Consider the following 17,872-nt stretch of genomic DNA (forward strand, 5'->3'; position numbering starts at 1 on the left):
AAGCACACAATGTTTATTATACTTTCCAAAGGTTCCTTCGTGGTGGAGCGGAGGGAGTATCACCTAGTAGGGAGAACACATATTAGTTGCCAGGCGGCTTAAGTTCGAGTCTGAGTCTGTTTCTGCCGTGAATTGACTATTTTAATTGTGGTTAATCACACAGACTCGAGGCCACAATATTCTCTCTAACAAAGGTAGGGAAGTAGCGATTATGTGCCTTACTATATTATATATGCCAGATTAAATGCCTTATTAGCTGTGTAAGTGTTTAAAACTAAGTTTAAAGCCATAATGAAAGAGCAAGGTGTTCTGTATTCCGTCTCAAGAGGCTTATCTGCCTAGTTGTTACATTGCTCAGAACTCTGTTGCAACGCTCTTTTCCTCTTTAAATCAAAACATTTGGATTTTGAATCAGTTAGCTTCAGCCCAAGCATTTTGAACTTTTCACAGTCCATACAAACAAAAAGATGGGTGTAATTTGTGAAGCCGAGATGATGATAGAAATACTTGATTCTTTCAAATGGTTGATTTAACAATGAACCAGAAAACCTGCCACCATATAGGGAACCATGTAAATGTTCTGCATTGTTAACATATGTTTCCTTTTCTCTCCCATCTTTTCACAGTGGATTGTTATTGCTTTATAAGGGTTTACTTTATTAATTTCCTGCTCATTCATGAGCTAACAATGTCTTTGTAAAGAAACTTGTAAGTTCTTGTAACTTTTAAGTATCTTCAGGAGGCTGTCCTTGATTTGCCATTCTGTCTGTTGTTTCCCTTCATTTCTTTTTAACTCGTCTTACAAAGGGTAAATTCTGACAACATTGGCTCATTGGTTCTTTTTACTGCCATGTCTTATAAGCATCTTGAACTCCCGGGCAGATAAAAGGAATAATCAATGGACGCCCCAAGAGGAAGAAGAACATGGGGTAGTTACTCTCTGGAGGCTTTGGATCCAGACCTCTCCTGACACATCGGGGACCCCTGACTTTGCTTTACATCACACCTGTGCAACACCACACCGCAGCCTAAGACACCACGAGCTGTTACGTGGTATCTTTCTCTGCTTGCCAGGGAGGTAGAAAATTCTCCCTCTTTTTGGTTGTAATTGCTTTTAGTATTTAAAAAAATTCTCTCCTATTAAAAGTGGCTACAGTCCAGATTTTCCTTGTTTCCTGCCTGGTCCCCAGTTCCCTATAGATTATTCACACTCTCACCTTATACAGTTTTTCCTTTTTCAAGCTAGAGAAAAATCGAAATGCTCGCAACTCCTCCTTGGATATAGCTTCCTCTGCATGGAATTGCTTTGGTGAGGCAAGGTGACAGTAGGGCACAGAGCTTGGACTTCGGGGTTAATGGCTCCGGTCACTTAGGCAAGCCATTTAAACTTAAATGGCCTTGTTTTCTTATTTATAAAATGAGAATAAGGATACCAGCCTTGGAAAGACGGTGTGAGAACAAATGAGAGCAAACTTGTTCTAAGTCTGTGAAGTGTCTAAATGTTTCTATTTATTCTGTTTTGTTTTTCTAAGATGATATGGTGTTAACACAGTCTGACAGTGAAAAAGGCTGCATGACACAGGTTCAAAGCCTGTGTATGGTTTGACCCTATCTCTTACTGTTTTATTGAGGTAAAGTTATGTCATACTTGTCACTGAAAAAAAAAGGGAGCAAAAATCCTTTTTATGATGTAGCCGAGTTAACATTCACAACGTCTTAGTTCCAGGAATATAAGCTTGCATGAAACAACAGTAGCCTCAAATATGATTTTAAATTTAGCAGTCACCTCTAATGCCTCAAAAGACTGGGTGGAAATAATTTTCTCTCTAAATTTCCATAATAGAAGCTGCAGAAGAATTCCATTACTGTAGGACCACGAAAGAAGCAATTATGTTCATTGCCATTTTTATGTATTTGTGTGTTACCAATTTAGAAAGTGTCACCTGGTTCAAGTCTGTAGAGCCAATGATAGAAACGACGAGGGAGTTCTTTCAGCAGTTCAAGGAGGTCGCCTCCTCCTTCCAGTTCTTAATGCTGCAGGTTTCGATGAAGGCCTGCGGAAGTCTCCACACGTCACTCTTCAGTAGAAGGAACAGTTTATTTCTCATGTCATGTACTAAAGCCCTGTCTTGGGCATCTGTTCTTATATTTCTTGTTGCCTTTGATTTTTGCCACTGATTCCATCTCCTTCATTCAGGATCATTCCATATCTTCATTCAGTGCTTTTTGCCATTTTCAACTCTTTTCTTCCTCCTGCTAGTGAGTATTGCTTGAGTTGGTTCACCAATCAGATATCCAGACCTTTCTTTAGTAACAGCCTCTGAGTATCATGGATGCTGTTGTTGGCGGTCTGGTGCTTAGCTAGCCTCAGTTCCTGGGCAAGACGGCTCGGGACGTCTTCCTGTCAGCCTGCTGGGATTGGGAATCCTCAGGACAGTACTACAGATCGTGCATCTGTGGCTGTTTAGACTGGCACTTGACGTGCCATTTACGCCGAATTCCATGTGGAAAATTGCATATTGAGATGTTAGGGTTTTTTTTTTTTTTTAAAGATCTTTTTAATTTATTTGACAGAGATCACAAGTAGACAGAGAGGCAGGCAGAGAGAGAGAGACGAGGAAGCAGGCTCCCTGCCAAGCAGAGAGCCCGATTTGGGGCTTGATCCCAGGACCCTGGGATCATGACCTGAACTGAAGGCAGAGGCTTTAACCCACTGAGCCACCCAGGCGCCCCAAGACATGTTAGGTTTTAAAGATTTTTTTTCTTATTTTTTGCTGTGAGTTTTTGTGTTCATTTCTGCACATCAAACTGTTGAACTTTTTTTTTTTTTTTCCTCCCCTGGTGATTGAGGAAAGCAATACTACTATTGATTTGAAAATTTAGGTCTTGGATCTTAGCGTAGATTCTTAATAAAGCCATCACTTTTTTATTTGTTACCAAGTTCTAACACAAATTGCTTTTTGTGTTTTAATGTTGGTTGAATGTTTAAAAGAAATCAGTTTATAATTACCAAAGTGTATTTATTCAGTGCTTCCACATAGGGCATTGTATTATTTCTTGTAGAAAGCCACCAGTACAGAATCTTGTGAGAGAGAGAGAAAGACAGAGACAGAAAGGATGTGTGTGTGGGGGTGATTATATATTGAGGGAGAAATGAGAAAAATCCAGTACATACATACATACATACATACATCCTGCATTAATAACTATATTTTGTAATACATACATATAAGTGTATGAGTTTAAACACATAAACATCTATATTCACTCATTTATAGGAATATTTATACATACACAAAATACCATATGCCTGTTCTAGTTGGTAATTTTAGAATTAATCCTGCCATTGAACTAACCAGTTTATCATGGGAGACAGGAACGATGATGGGGTAATCAGGAATTTGAGTGATGGAATGGATAGCAATTTCATGACAAACTTTGAAGCAGTTTCCCAGTCATTGGCATTAACAATTTGGCAAAGAAGTTGTCCAGAAATGATACCACATAATAACATTTCTCAGAAAAATTACATGATGAAACATTTCCAAAAATATGGTTGACCATCTCAGTACAGAATTATGAAATAGGTGTTACTGACTAGAAACCGTGGTTCCTACCGTGTCACAGATGGGCTGGAGGAAGTTGGAGGCAAATTTCTGAAATTTTTGGAGCACCTGTTTCATAAGGGTTTAGTCTGTATTTAAACTAAAACAAATATGAAAACCCAATACAAGATTAGTCATATCATTAGAAGAATGTATTCTTCTTGGCTGGGATAAATATAAAAAGAACTGAACTGTTTGTTGACTTACTTAACCCAAGAAACTGATCCTCATCCACTGATCCTTCTTTCACATGAGAAACACATCACTATCCTATGAAAAACATTATTACAACATTCTTGAGACTAAAGCATCATTTCCAGAGACTTTTCTGTAAAAGTTACTGCTCAAAACGGAGCGATTAGTTGCTGTCTATTTACTGAACGACTTTAACTGAAGGATATAATCATGGGATACTTAGATGTTGTGTCAGCTTTTAGATAACTGTACGCAGCACATTTACATTGCATAGAAAATGGATTTCCTTTGTGGACAGACTTTTATGAGTGCAAAACACTGACTCCCAATTTAAACTATAACGTTCTTTGAGTTGAAAGGCAAGAAAAATAACTTCTTGTGGCCCGTACAACTGCCCATCTTCAACAGCCTCAAATTTTTAGTCTGTCTCCAGGATCTTCTGTTTCTCCCATCAGTAGTCATCCTGCCAACCTGGCTGTCAGGAGCCTCCATCACTCCTGTTTCTCTAGCCTAATAAATGTGGATTTTGTGACTTCCAGAATCTCATTAAAGAGTAAGAGTAAGAGTGCACTTGACTGAGTCCAGATCTCCGCAGATAACTCACTGCCATCAGCCAGCCCCCTGTGGGCCCTTGTCCCTGCTTCCTTTCCTCCACTCTATGCCCCATGTAGATTTTGGGGGCCGACTCTGTCAACATTCAGGACCCAGTTGACCTGAGTATAGTCTGAATTCGTAAACACATGCCCAGCGACTATGAAGTGAGACTTCTAGGAACCCAGGTGGGTCAAGAGCTGGGTACAGGGCAGCTGAGACACCGTGTGTGTGCTGACGAGACAGCAGGAAGTGGTGAGGACTCTGAGCTGGACTGTACCCACCCCACCAAGAGGGGAATCGCTCTCCTCTTTATCTGGTTACTACCATGCAAGTATGCCGCTGCATCGCTAGAACTTCTGAGTGGTTTTTTGTGTTTGTTTTTTTTTTTTTTTTCATTTTATTTTATTTTTTTCAGTGTTCCGAGATTCATTGTTTATGTACCACACCCAGTGCTCCATGCAATATATGCCCTCCACAATACCCACCACCAGGCTCACCAGGCTCACCCAACCCCCCACTCCCCTCCCCTCCAAAACCCTGTTTGTTTCTCGGAGTCCACAGTCTCTCATGGGTTGTCTCCCCTTCCAATTTCCCCCAACTCACTTCTCTCCATCTCCCAGTGTCTTTCCATGTTTTTCCTTATGCTCTACAAGTTAAGTGAAACCATTTGATAATTGACTCTCTCTGCTTGACTTCTTTCACTCAGCATAATCTCCTCCAGTCCTGTCCGTGTTGATATAAAAGTTGGGTATTCATCCTTTCTGATGGAGGCATAATAGTCCATTGAATATATGGACCATATCTTCTTTATCCATTCGTCTGTCAAAGGGCATCTTGGTTCTTTCCACAGCTTGGCGACTGTGGCCATTGCTGCTATGAACACTGGGGTACAGATGGCCCTAGAACTTCTGAGTTTTATGAGAAACTAGAGGTTTGTTTTTCTTAATGAGAGATCTCCAGAACTTTATGGCTTGATCTTTAACTTTTGATTTCAGAAAATTTGAGATACAGTCAGAAGTAGATAGTAACTGATGGACTCTCTTAGACCCATCACCCAGCTTCTCATTGCCTTGCTACCCACACCTCCTCCTCCTGCCCTCACAGCTGTGGCGAAGTCTGGATGTCATCATATTTCATCTGCGTACCACATGACCGTCATCACATGCCCGTCCAAAAAGCAAAAAGGATAATTCCTTCGTGTCTTTAAAGGGACACGACTGTTTCCCTTCAGGGACTGTTTCCATTTCCTCAACTGTCCTAAAAATGGAGGTTTTGTTTCTTCACTCTGTTGTCATTGAAATTCAGACATGGTCTGACTATTCCATTGGGCTAGTATCTCCTAAGTTTCCTTTCATCTGTAGCTTCCCCCTCCCTTTCTTTTTTGTCCCTTTGCAGTTTTATTTGTTGGAATAATTTTTTTTTTGATCCTGTAGAATTTTTGACAGTATGAAGTAGGCTGATTGCATCCCTGTACTTTTGCTTAATATATTCTCTTGTGTTTCCTTCATAGTGGCAAAGAGGCTTAATCTGATACAGGTTTGGTTTTTCGGCAGAGGTTTTCTAGATAGTGGTATTTGTCTTTCATTAGGAGTGCATAATGTCTGCTTATCTCTTTCTGTACTGACCATTGCCTATGTCCTTCCATTCATGCAGAGGTGGCTGTGATATTTTAAAACACTATTTCTTCCCTCTCCTCCACACATATCTTGGGCCAGCTGTAACCCATGAGCCACCAGCTATAGAATCCAGTCAATCTATTAAAGTTTAGGCAGGAACCCTACCCATGTCTGGAATGTTCTGTGATTCATTTTCCGAGTGAGCTCTTAGTACAGGGAAATGATCTTGCCAGATCTACCATTCACTTTTCTATTATCATGTTCCTACTTAGAGTGAATGTAGAAAGGGACATTTCTTTTCACTGGGTTGGGTGAAGAGCATCTTAGTAAGTATCGTTTGTTTGGATCAGATGTCATGGTGTCCTCCCATAAGGCACATAAGTCAAATATCCAGAAAATATGCATCTTACCTTGTAAAATAGAAATAAGCATTAGTACCTTTAACATGTGTGACCTCTATAACTTCTTTGTGATTGACCTTGAGGAGAAAGGACCTTGCAAATCACATACCTAATTAGGTCCTGTTTCCATAATGTTATCTGTAGCCATTGTTTATGTTCTTTGCATAGAGTGAAGAAAGATGAATTGTGGGTGTTCAGAGAAGCATTAATTGCGGGATGAATATGGACAGTAGGCGATAGAGTGTAGCAATTAGATTTCCACAACTGTGTTCAGTTGAGGCAACTTTCTAGCTGTGTAGCTTGAGGAAATTTACTTCCCCTCTGGATTCTGAATTTTCTTCCATCTTTAATGGGACCTCAAGAATTAAGGGCTTGAGACATTTACTGACTCTGATTAGCTTAATCCTTGCATCTTTATTAGGCAGTAGTTTCTTTGTTGTCTTTTTAAAAGAGTAGATTTTCAAGTTGGATTTTTTTTAATGCTCAATATTAAGAAAAAATGAAAAAACAGAAAGGAAGATGGTAAAAAATCAACATAACCCTACTTTATGCTATTTGAAAGAAGTATAGTTTTATAACAGTACGTTGCATGCTTTTTGTTCGTAGCTGGTCTGGAGAAATCGGGCCCATATGTTCAGCACTGAGCCTGGCATATTAATGCGTGGAGTACACAGCTTTAATCTCGGTGCCAGGTGCAAAAGTAAAATGTTCACTTGGATAAACCGTACCTGAACATTGTTTTTCTTGAGTCAGAGATGCACTTGGCAGTAGCAGGCATGTTTCTGTGTGTGAAATGTCCATATTTCCACCCAAATCTCTGCGGTGTTCGAAACAGTTTAAAGATGTTCTATTTCTAAGAAAATAGAATAAAGATGTTCTGTTTCTAAGAAAGATCTGTTCTACCCCATTGTTGATATTTCTCGCTCCAGTCTGTAGATTCTGAGCACCGTGTCTTGTCTCTTTTCGGCCATTCCTTTCCTCTCCTTTCAGCCTCCTTCCGCACAAAGTCAGCTGGAGAGTGGCCTGATGATTTAGAATGTATATTTGAAGACCGATTGGGGGATAAGGATATTTCCTTCCTTCCTTCTTTCCTTCCTTCCTTCTTTCCTTTTTTAAGATTTCTGCATTTCAGAGAGAGGGGGCTAGTAGGGGAGGACTGGAGTAGGAGAGGGAGAGGGAGAGAGAAACTGAAGCAGACTGTGCACTCCTATCTCACAACCCATGAGATTGTGACCTGAGCCAAAACCAAGAGCCAGGAGTCAGGCACTTCACTGTCTGTGCCACCGAGGCGGCCCAAGGATATTTTTGTATTCAGCATATTCTTTTCCAGTCAGTAGACCCTGCCCATCGTAATGCATTCTGACAACTAGTGGAAGGAAAGAATGAGTTGAGGCACATTCCCTGCTGGGGTCATTATCTCCTGAGGATGCTGGCGGTAGTTAAGTCAGGACAAGACCAGTAGATAAGAGAAGGAGTCACGGTGTGTACTACCTAAATTCTGTTCTTCTTTGGAAAGCCCTGATCTTCTGGGCTGGGCCACTGCCACTGACCATCTTTGTCTCTTTGCTTTCAGGGTGTATGCCATGTACAATTCCGTAAAGGGATCCTGCTCCGAGCCCGTTAGCTTCACCACCCACAGCTGCGCACCCGAGTGTCCCTTCCCACCTAAGCTGGCACACAGGAGCAAAAGTTCACTAACCTTGCAGTGGAAGGTGGGTAGCGTGTCAGGCACAGTCTGACATCTAGCCATTTGAAGCATCCCTTTTTAGCACTATAGTCCGGTGTTCGTGTTTGATTTTCTACATAGTAACTATGTGAAACAATTGATTATGATACTGAAAGTCAGTCTGTCTGTAAAAACTGGGCAAAGAGGTAGGAGGTAGAAGTGCAAAAAATAGTTGTAGCTCTCTCTGCAGGGGTATATCTTTCAGGTTCACGAGCAATACGTTATACATGGTATGAATTCTTAAGATACTTGGCTTTCATCACTTTCTAATGGTTTCGTTCATTTCAACAGACCTTTGAACTGAAGACTCTAGTAGAAAGTTTTCATGAAGAAAGATTTAGAGATAAGTTGGTTTTGGCTCCATGAGCTTGTTTTAGTGGCAACTCTAAAATGTTTAACATTTAAAACAGCCTAGAATGTTAAGTGTTCTAACTATATTAAAACGTAACTAACTTTTACTGATGAGGCCTTAGATCAGCTGGGGCTACTCATTATTTTTTAAAGTCTGAATTGTATAGTCATTTTCATAAAATGCAATTTCCTGGCTGCAAATAACTCTTGCCAAAGAGAGGTCTTTATGGCGTATCATTATCTTCTTACCCGCACTTGTGTGTTCCCAAGAAAGTAGCAGGTTCTCTATAATACCAGTCTCTATGGTAATTATTTCTCTATGTTTCTATTTAAATGCAGCTTAAGATACGAAATTTTTAGAGGGAGAGCTAAAGAGTTGTGGTGTTTGGGGAATACACTCACGTGTGAAAGAAGTAAGGGGACTAGAAAGATCTTGTATTGGTGAAGACCTACTTTGTTCCCAATGTAGGAGGTTGAATTTGTGCAAGGGCATCCAGTCAGGCCTTTGAGAGCAGTGGTTAGCAGTCAAGCCCGGGCTTCTGGAGACCCCTCTTGTGTGGGCAGCTGCGTTCTTATAGCCACTGGCCAACATGGAGTGTGTTGCTTGGCAAAGGCAACGTTTAGACTGGCTTAGAATCTGAACTATTTTATTTTCCTTCCTGGCTTCCAGGGATAATCCAGGTCAGTGATTCCCTACCTTTTCAGAGTTGTAACACCCAACTGGTCATCATTGTGGAAGTCTTTGGAGATACACATCCATTTTAAAACATGGTCTCTACTTGCACATGTACATACATGAACATATCTTTTTTAAAGGAAAGAATTAAAATTCATTTTGTTTGTAAAATAGAAGAAATCTTCTTAAGATTACCAGAGGGACCCCGGGGTCTTATAAACCTAAAGTTGGGAATCACTGATAACATACTCGGCTTAAAACCTGGATGAAATTCAGGTCTTAGAGCAGCACCTTCAAGAAAAAGATTACTTATTTGGAGGAAAACATTTCACATTGTCTTTCCCCCTTTATTTAACTGTGAATCAAAAACGTAGTCTTTCTTTTTCCATGAAGTCAAGTACAAATTTGAAAGTTCTGGATTCAGTTCACTCTTCATTTAAATGTCCTTAAAACAGATTTCCTGATCATAGTGCACCACCTGGGGGCCCGAGGACAGGGGGATAGGGCTTGACTCCCCACCTGTCCTTGAATCCTCAAACACACGGACAGTCAAGATCTTCTCACTTCTTGTTAGTCAGCAGTAAGAGACAGGGCAATACAAAAACCAAAGTCACTGCTCCCACCCTCAAGGTATGAAGAACCTGGTGGTGGGGCAGGATATCATAGAAGAAACGACTGAAGCAGTAGTTTCTCTAGAGAAATTTCTAAACACCATTAATAGAGTTCTTATCTTCGAAATGGGTTCTCCTCTAAAATTTTGATTTTGTCCATTATTTAGAACTTGAGATGTATCCCTGTCTCCCAAAACGAGCCACAGAAGCCTGAGATCACAGTTCCGTAGAACCTAGAACACTCCCCTGAAATCTGGGTTTGAGACCAGATACGACCCAGAAGGCGAAAGCAGGGGAGAAGGGTTTCTTCATAAATTTAACTAATACTTGCTGAACCCTTGATGATGATTTATTATTCACAAAAATAAAACAACAGCTGTTGTTCCTGCCTAGTAGTTGAGTAGGTGACTTATATATAGTCTCCCAGTAACCTACCACATCATTTATTCTCGGAACACAAAATTAAACATAATAGCAAGTGGATAACAAAAGACCACACTTGACAAACAGCCGAGCTGGGCTTTAGATGCAGTTGTGGCGGCCCCGCTGCCTTTAGCTAGGGGCCGGACAGTGTAGTTGTGAACCTCTTGCTTTTTCCTGGGGGAAGGCCAGGCATGGACACATTGGTGCAGTGGGGACCCCTGGTCTCCTCCTCCTTCTAGCTGCCTTCTCCTCCCTCCGTCTTAACTACCATCATGCAGTGAGGGACCCCATGGCAGCACCCCCTTCTAGCAGGGCTAACCCCACAAAGCACTCTTCTTGAAAGTTTTCCACTCCCCTTCCCGTGGTCCAATGCCCATTTTCTCAGTGAAATAGACCTCCGCATGCTTTAAAGAGGAAAGCAGACGATGAGACTTCTTTTCGCTAACATGTGAAGAGCTAATTGCTCCTAGTAACCTCCCAAGAGATCTCATTTTTTTTTAAAGGGAAATCTCAGTGGCACAGAAGGCTTTCTAATCTTAAGCACTTTAAAAAAAAAAAAAAATTCTGTGTGGAGGAAGTTAAAAAAATATATATACTCTTGGAGTCAGACGCGCTACCGTTGCGCCACGAGGTCCTAAAAAAATAGATATACTCTTAACCCTGAACCTGGCTGGGTCAGGTTTACCCACCGGACTCCAGGCAGCATCTCCATTTCCCAGCTGCCTTTTTTCTCCCCCTCTTCCCGAAGTGCCTCTTGAAAGTCTTATCCCCAGAGGAAGTAGGGCACAGTGTGGGTGTAAAGGTAGAGGCGGAGGGGAAAGCAGCTTTGGCTCTTTGTGGGGCATGATTTTTTAGTAGTGGGGCTCTCTCTGCAGTTGAATTTTATGAAAATTCATTTGTGATAATGTTTCCCAAGGTAACGCGGGAGCCACCAGAGGTATCCACCCAAAGGGAGAGCACAGGGCTAGCATAGATAGTGTACTTGAACTAAGCCAAGAGCTCGGAAGTTTTGTCTGCAAACTGCTTTCTCTAATCTCATTGTACGGTTTTCCTTTTTTTTTTTAGGCACCAATTGATAATGGTTCAAAAATCACCAACTACCTTTTAGAATGGGATGAGGTAAGCGTATTTTCATATCCATCCATCTGAAATACCATTTCAAAAATAAAATTGCTGAACAAATACCATTTTATTCTTTTTTAAGACATGCTAAACACAGGGGGGGAAAGAACATAAGTAGCAAGAAATTTAAACCTATAGTATTGACTGTGGAAAAGGAAGGTGGATGAAAGCAGTGTAATGAATTGTATTAAATTGCATTAAATGTATTTACTAGGCTTATTTGCAAGAAATGCAGAAAGAAAAGACAGGGTCTTACCTCTCGTTGGAATCCCTGGTGCCTAGCCAGCCATCAATTCCTATTAAGAATCAACTGCTTTGTTACCTTGACCGCTCAGGGCCATTCTGCATAGATGGTTTTGATAAGGTAAACCACAGTGTGACTCGGGAAGCATTATTTGTTCCTTTTTGAAGCCATGGATGTACTTTGGTGTTGCACTGTTGGGCGTTCTCTGTGGGAGAGTTGGAGCCATGCCTGGAGGTCTCACTCTCCCAGAGGCAAGTGTGATCACCCTGTGGGCTAGACTGTCCTGTAACAGGCGCCCCGCACCCCCTGTGCGGTCTTTGTCACCAGAAGCCCTATAACGGTATCCATGGTGAAGTTCCCTTACTCCCGAGCCCACTCTGGGCTGAATGGTGACCCTGTGCATTTCTGGCCCTGCTAACACTACCCACAGAATCTCACGCAGGAAATAACTGGATGCAGAAAGAAGTCTTTCGTTTCTAAAAAGGAACTGTACTTTTTGTTCCATAGATTTTAATTCTATTCACTCATTTACCCTCGCTCTATTCTGTCTTGCTGTGAGTGAGCAAATAGACGAAGGGTTTCGAGAATAGGAAATGTAGACGTTGGGGAGAAATGCAAGTTTCTTTGGGACTTAAATTTAGGGAAATTTTAAAAGATTCAGAGTTCAGGCTTGGGCAAAAAGTGACTTGTTGAGTGTGGAAAAAAATAGTTTCACCAAATGTAAAATGAAATTGAACAAAACTCTCATAATGGAATTTTGATGTGAGAAAGGGGGCCCTCCATCACTTTGGGCATTAGTGTGTTTTCCCATCTGGGTTGCATATGAAAGCTGGAGTCCAAGTTACCGAAGAAACGATCTATTGTTCAGAGATCCTTGTGAATCGTTCCTGCATACAGATGGGTGAAATCCCAGACTTACTTGACCAGGATATTTTACAGATTAGGTGGATTTCATTTTAAGGTGGTTGGATTGGAAAGTGAAACCACCCTGACGGCCCTTGTGGAAAGAGACTTCTTATAGGCAGTCCCAAAAGCTGGAAAGGAAGCTGACTGACCTGCAGGCACATGGCGACATCTTGCCATCTCCTCTGCGTCCGAAAGGACAAGAGTTCGACAGAAAATGTCAAATGTGTGGTGGTGTGTTGCACTGGCCTGATGTTTTTTCTCGTATCTTGAGATTTTATATCAGGATAGAATTTACCACTAAAGAGGAGGCACTCTTCATTTCAGATCTTCCCCGAGCTCTGTGTACAGTACGTGTGTATATGTGTGTGTGCGTGTCTCCCATGGGGTGTTTTTTTGTTGTTGTTTTGTTTTTTGGTTTTTGTTTTGTTTTGTTTTGTTTTGTTTTAATTTTTGCTGCTTTGGACCGTGGCCTCATAAGTTAAGTAAGGTCAGAGAAGTTGAGTGTTTGAATGGGAAACCTCCAAGGAAAACCCAGGTGCTACAGGAAATGGTGATGGTGACTCAGTTGTTGGCCACTTTCCCTTTGAATTTGGAATGGAAGTGTCCTGGCAGGGTGAGTAGAGGAAATAAGCTACAGCCGCAGATGAAATGGAGAAGCTTTGTCTGATGACCGTGTATAATCAATAGCACCCACTACAGACTAGTGGCCACACAATGTTAAACTGTTTATTTTTGGCCTTCTCCTGTCTTTTCCCTGCTTGCTCTCTTTCCACTCTTTCCTCGCTCCTGTCTTAATTCTTCAGCCTTTCCTTTCCTCTTCATTTTCTCTCCACCTTCTCATTCCTGCTGGTGTTTGCCCTGTTGAGCTTTATGGAAGACTCCAGGTTAGTGGACTCTGACCTACTATATAGGCCTTTTGCCAGTAGGAATCCTTTTGTATTCTGTCGCTTAATATTCACCTTGTAGAAAAACTTCTGGACCCCAGACTCTCTGAAGCGCTTCCTGGCCTTTTAAGTAGTATGAGCTCCCTGGAAGGAGAGTATGATTGAAGGAACACCAAGATCAGGAGCTGCGGATTCTGTTCAGGTTTTATATGCACAGCTTGACCCTTCCAGTCCTCAGTTTATCCATTAGCTTGTGTATATTTACATCACTGAGGCTCTCTCCAGACTCCTTATTTAGGATTGTCCCTTGTGATAAGAGTATGTTTTAGGGCCCTTTGCCTGTTGATTTTTTTAATATTTCAACATTTGTGGAGCAAACCCTCAATGCCTCAACACTGTATAGTGTCCTCGGAGGGATCTGTGACGGGGAAGGTAGTGGTCTTACCCTGATAGCTGAAAAAGCTAATGAAATGCTGTCCTCTAAAACTTAAAAACAGATGTAAGTAAAACAGACTAAACCATGCTTCTCAAACTTACTTCCATCCAATAGCTCCTTTGCTTGATACTGTGCCTCTCCTTTTCAGTCCCTCTAAAGAAAGGCTGCAAAATGATATTGTTGGGTTTCCTGGCAGTGAGAATAGGAGCAGTAGTGACCAATCCATTTCTGTCACTTCAGAAGTAAGACTCCTAACAGGACTGTCTAACAGTTGGTGTTTCTAAATTTGGGGCCAGGTTAGGGATCAGTAGTCCTGAGGCCATTCACTTGTTTTGGTTTTTGCATCCCACATTCCCATGCAACTCAAGCCTTGACTTCCTGAAGGGAGAAGATCAAAGGCCCAGAGAACAGCATCCGCCCTCCAAGAAGTTTGAGGGCGTGAGGCTCTGGCTATCCCTTTAGAACCTTCTCCTGGAAGTCTCTGGAGTCAGGGACACCTGGTAACAGGGACTCTTTCTAGAATGTGCCCTAGTGGAGTATGGTGGGGCAGCAGAATGGGAGCGGGTGTTTGCTAGAGTTATTCCCCTCACCACCTCAAACCCCCTCCAGAGCCCAAGCCCTCTTCTCCCAGGGCATCTGTCCAGACCAGCCATATACCCATACGCCTCTCTGTTGTACAGGTGGCTGGAAGGACAGAAGAATGGTAGGTTGCAAGAGGAGCAGATCCCTACCTGAGAAGGGGAAAGGTGTTACTCCGAGTCTTGAAGAAGGTTGTGTTCAGGATTAGCACTCCACCCTGTTTCTGATCTGACAGCTGGTCTGAGAATCATGGCTTAGAGAGAGATGGCCCCATCCGTCTGGGTGTCCCCATATTTTTTTTAATGTACTACAGCACTGGTTAGAATACTCGGGATACTTTGTTGTTGTTGTGCAGTTTTTAAATCACCATTTCAATAAAAACTATGGGTGGGAAATTTTGAAAGAGCAGCAAGTCCTACTGTCAAGTTTCTTAGAGAAAGACCTTCACTGATGGAAGAGCAGCGGCACAGAGATCAGTGAGTACCAGGCCTATTTCTGCTGGGACCTGGAATCGCGTCTGGAGTTGACTATGGGGAAAGCTAATAGTTAATCAATAGCTAAATGCTGCTCTTCTCTAAGGGCCTGATGTGGCCCTGATGGGAAAGAGAAATCACAAACCGATTACCGATTGCCACTCAGAGGGAAGCCGGTTCTCTCTCTTCTGAATTTGATGTCATCCCTGTTGCCTTGTTGTTCCACAGAATTCACTTGGAAATTACTAGTAGTTCTGCAAGAGGTTTAGCTGTCTACTTTTCTCTGTTGATAATTGTAACTAGACAGTCCCTTAAGTTTTTAAGACTGTGGGAATGACTCTGACGGGGAAATACTAGTGCACCAGTAAAAATGGAACACACGGTGTCACTAGCTTTTCAGCTGTGGCCATCAGTGAAACAGGTCAGTTCTCATAATGTGGAACGGTGTGCACGTGGCTGGTCATGTCCCCCTGTTGTGGTGACTGAGGTGATTGGTGGCATTCTCAGTCATGGGGCTTGAGAGAGTTGACCTTGCTTTTTTGTGGGCCTTCAGCCACTGTGTTCGCCTCCAGAAGCTTCCCATCAGAAAGGCAGGAGGCCGTTTTCAAGGTAGTTTTCTATTGGGCCACTTGATGAGAGTTGTGTTTTTACACCTTTATGATCACAGTGTGGTCGCTACCCCCACATTTACCCCCATGTTTACAAGTCACAGTCATTCTGAAGGCTGGCAGAAGGCAGGCCCAGAGTCTCCTGAGGGTTTCTTTCTTAGGCTAAATTAGGGTATTATATCCAGTGCTGACTTTAAAAGGACCACAACAGACTTAGTCTTTCATGAATTTTAAGTTTTAGTTTAATCCAGAATTAAACTGTTTACTTTTTAACAGCAAAATAAGGCTTAGATGCTAGGTTTCTCAAGGTGGATGTTCTTTCCCACAATGGAGACACTTGGGAGTAGGAGTTCAGAAAGGAGGAGCCAGTGCTTAAAGCTCATGACCCCATTCAGGGGCCACCCCTGAGCTAATACTTTTGACCTGCCCATATCCCTTTCTTGGGCATGAACCTGAGGTAAATTGGCTGACCTCCTGTTGCTTCATCTGCTTGATGATGCTGACTGAGTTACCTAGTAGAGTGGGAGCTTTTTTTCTAGAAGCAGCTAAGAGGGATGGATTGAGGACACTGATATCTCTAGGGTAGGGAGGGCTCTTCCCGAAAAGAATTAGGAACCTTGCATTGACTGGTGCTTCCAGGCCTGCCTAGTCTGTTTTAAGGGGTGATGATCTGGCCTTTTTTGGGGGGAAAACGTGAGTAAAAAGAGCAAACTTCACAGTCAAGTAGGAACTTTCTTTTTCCATTTTAGAAAACTTAAGTTCTGTGAAGGCAGTATTTATGGAAACCCATTAAGAGTTACTCTTAGATAAGGTTTTCATTTGTGCCACACTGAAGTCTGACTGGCACTAGCGCAGTGGGTCCTTCAGAGCAAATGCATGTCTCCCACAGCCTTGGTGGGATTGTGTGACGTGGATTCATACTGATGACGGTGTAGGTCACATGGTGTTCACCTCGCGAGACCTGGATTAATAGTCTCTGCTTTGTAACTAGTCAAGCAAGTAACCTTGCCCCAGGGCCTCTGCTTCTCCACTTGGAATCCCTGTTAGTCACTGCCCCCAGGTGGGATTAGGATTCTGTGGGTGAGCCTGGGGACTGGCAGATGCAGTGTCCTCTGAGTATTTCATATCACCTAAGCACGTATCAGGGTCTAGGGTCGGGAAAGTCAGCCAGCAGAAGGATTGGATGACAGTCTTCTGAGGAACTTTGACAGAGGAGCCCTAAGGCCAGCGCCTCCGGCTTGAACTAAACAAACACGATGTCTGTGCTATATATAGATGTTAATTTGCCATTAGCTTGGCTTCCGGGCATGACATGTAGGGAGCATACGAAAGAAAGAACCAGAAAAATAGCTTTGTGGGAGTGTGACTAGTACAGTTCCCAAGAATCTTTCTCACATGTGACTCAGCTAGCCCAAATAGGAATTTCACATCTGTCCGTGCCGGTAACTAACGAACCAACACAGCTGTAAAACACAGGCGACTAAGAACGAAATAAATGGCACAGAAGTCAAGGGAAGTATCATTGGAAGTAGGAAGAGCAGAGCAGGCCAGTCGCAGGTAGAGCCCCTACAGCCCCGGGGGCCCCGTGAGCCAGCCAGAGTGCACCAGTGGTCCTGTTGCCGAAACCTCGTGGAGCTGACAGCAGGCCGGGGATTGTCGCTTCTTCAACCCCTAGTTTAGGAGGAGCCAGCTTATCTCATTTAGGGAGCAAGCTGGCCCCTGATGCTTGGTAACCAGTTTATGGAACAGATTACTTTTTAGCTTGGGTGTTGCATGGTTAGTACTGATAATCTCGCGGGACACTTCTTGGCACAAGGGAGTTTGCCCATGGCTTCTCTGGTGGGACGTCAGAGGTTCAGGGAAGGGACTGGTGCTTCAGCAAGCAGAGTGACTTGCTGGGTCCCGCGCTGTGCCGGAGGAGAGCTCCCTGAGGATGCAGCCGCCCCCAAGGTGCCACACGGCCTCATGTTGCGGGGCATTGGTCCAGCGAGAAAACCGGGTTTGCATCCCACAAGTCATCTCCAAGGCCTGGAGGAAGTGGAGGTGCCATTTGCCGGGCCCATGTGCCCTTTCAGTCATTCTCAGGGTGCACCTTCATGGAGGTGGAAGGGTGGGGTGCCCAGGTTGCTTGGCACACTGTCCATCACAAGCCATCTTCCACATGAGTGTCGTAAGCCGAATTAGGGACCTGGCAGTGTAGCCATGTCTTGCCACACCACAGACCTTCACTGCCACGTGCAGGGGTGGTGGCAGAGAGCCAGGGGACCAGCTTCCTCCACTCCAGCTTCTGTTGGGAGGGAAGTAGGCCAGGAGGGATGTAAGAACTCAGAGGTTCAGGTACCAAGGCAGAGAGCTAAGTTCCAAGAAGCCCTCTCTTGTAGGAACCTCAGCCCCAGACACCTGAACCCTGGAAGCAGATGGT

General features: G+C 43.1%; 1 protein-coding gene across 3 annotated transcripts in view; it reads left to right on the forward strand.

Moving 5' to 3' along the window:
• Positions 1-17,872, forward strand: part of FNDC3B (fibronectin type III domain containing 3B) — a 343,565-nt gene that overhangs the window by 256,341 nt on the left and 69,352 nt on the right. For all 3 annotated transcript variants that reach the window (XM_044251801.1, XM_044251802.1, XM_044251803.1), the window contains exons 10-11: positions 7,985-8,123; positions 11,264-11,317. In XM_044251801.1, the coding sequence (XP_044107736.1) occupies positions 7,985-8,123; positions 11,264-11,317 (193 nt within the window). The remainder of the gene's footprint in view (positions 1-7,984; positions 8,124-11,263; positions 11,318-17,872) is intronic.

The sequence above is a fragment of the Neovison vison genome, chromosome 6 (genome assembly GCF_020171115.1).
Source record: "Neovison vison isolate M4711 chromosome 6, ASM_NN_V1, whole genome shotgun sequence".
Taxonomy (NCBI): domain Eukaryota; kingdom Metazoa; phylum Chordata; class Mammalia; order Carnivora; family Mustelidae; genus Neogale; species Neogale vison.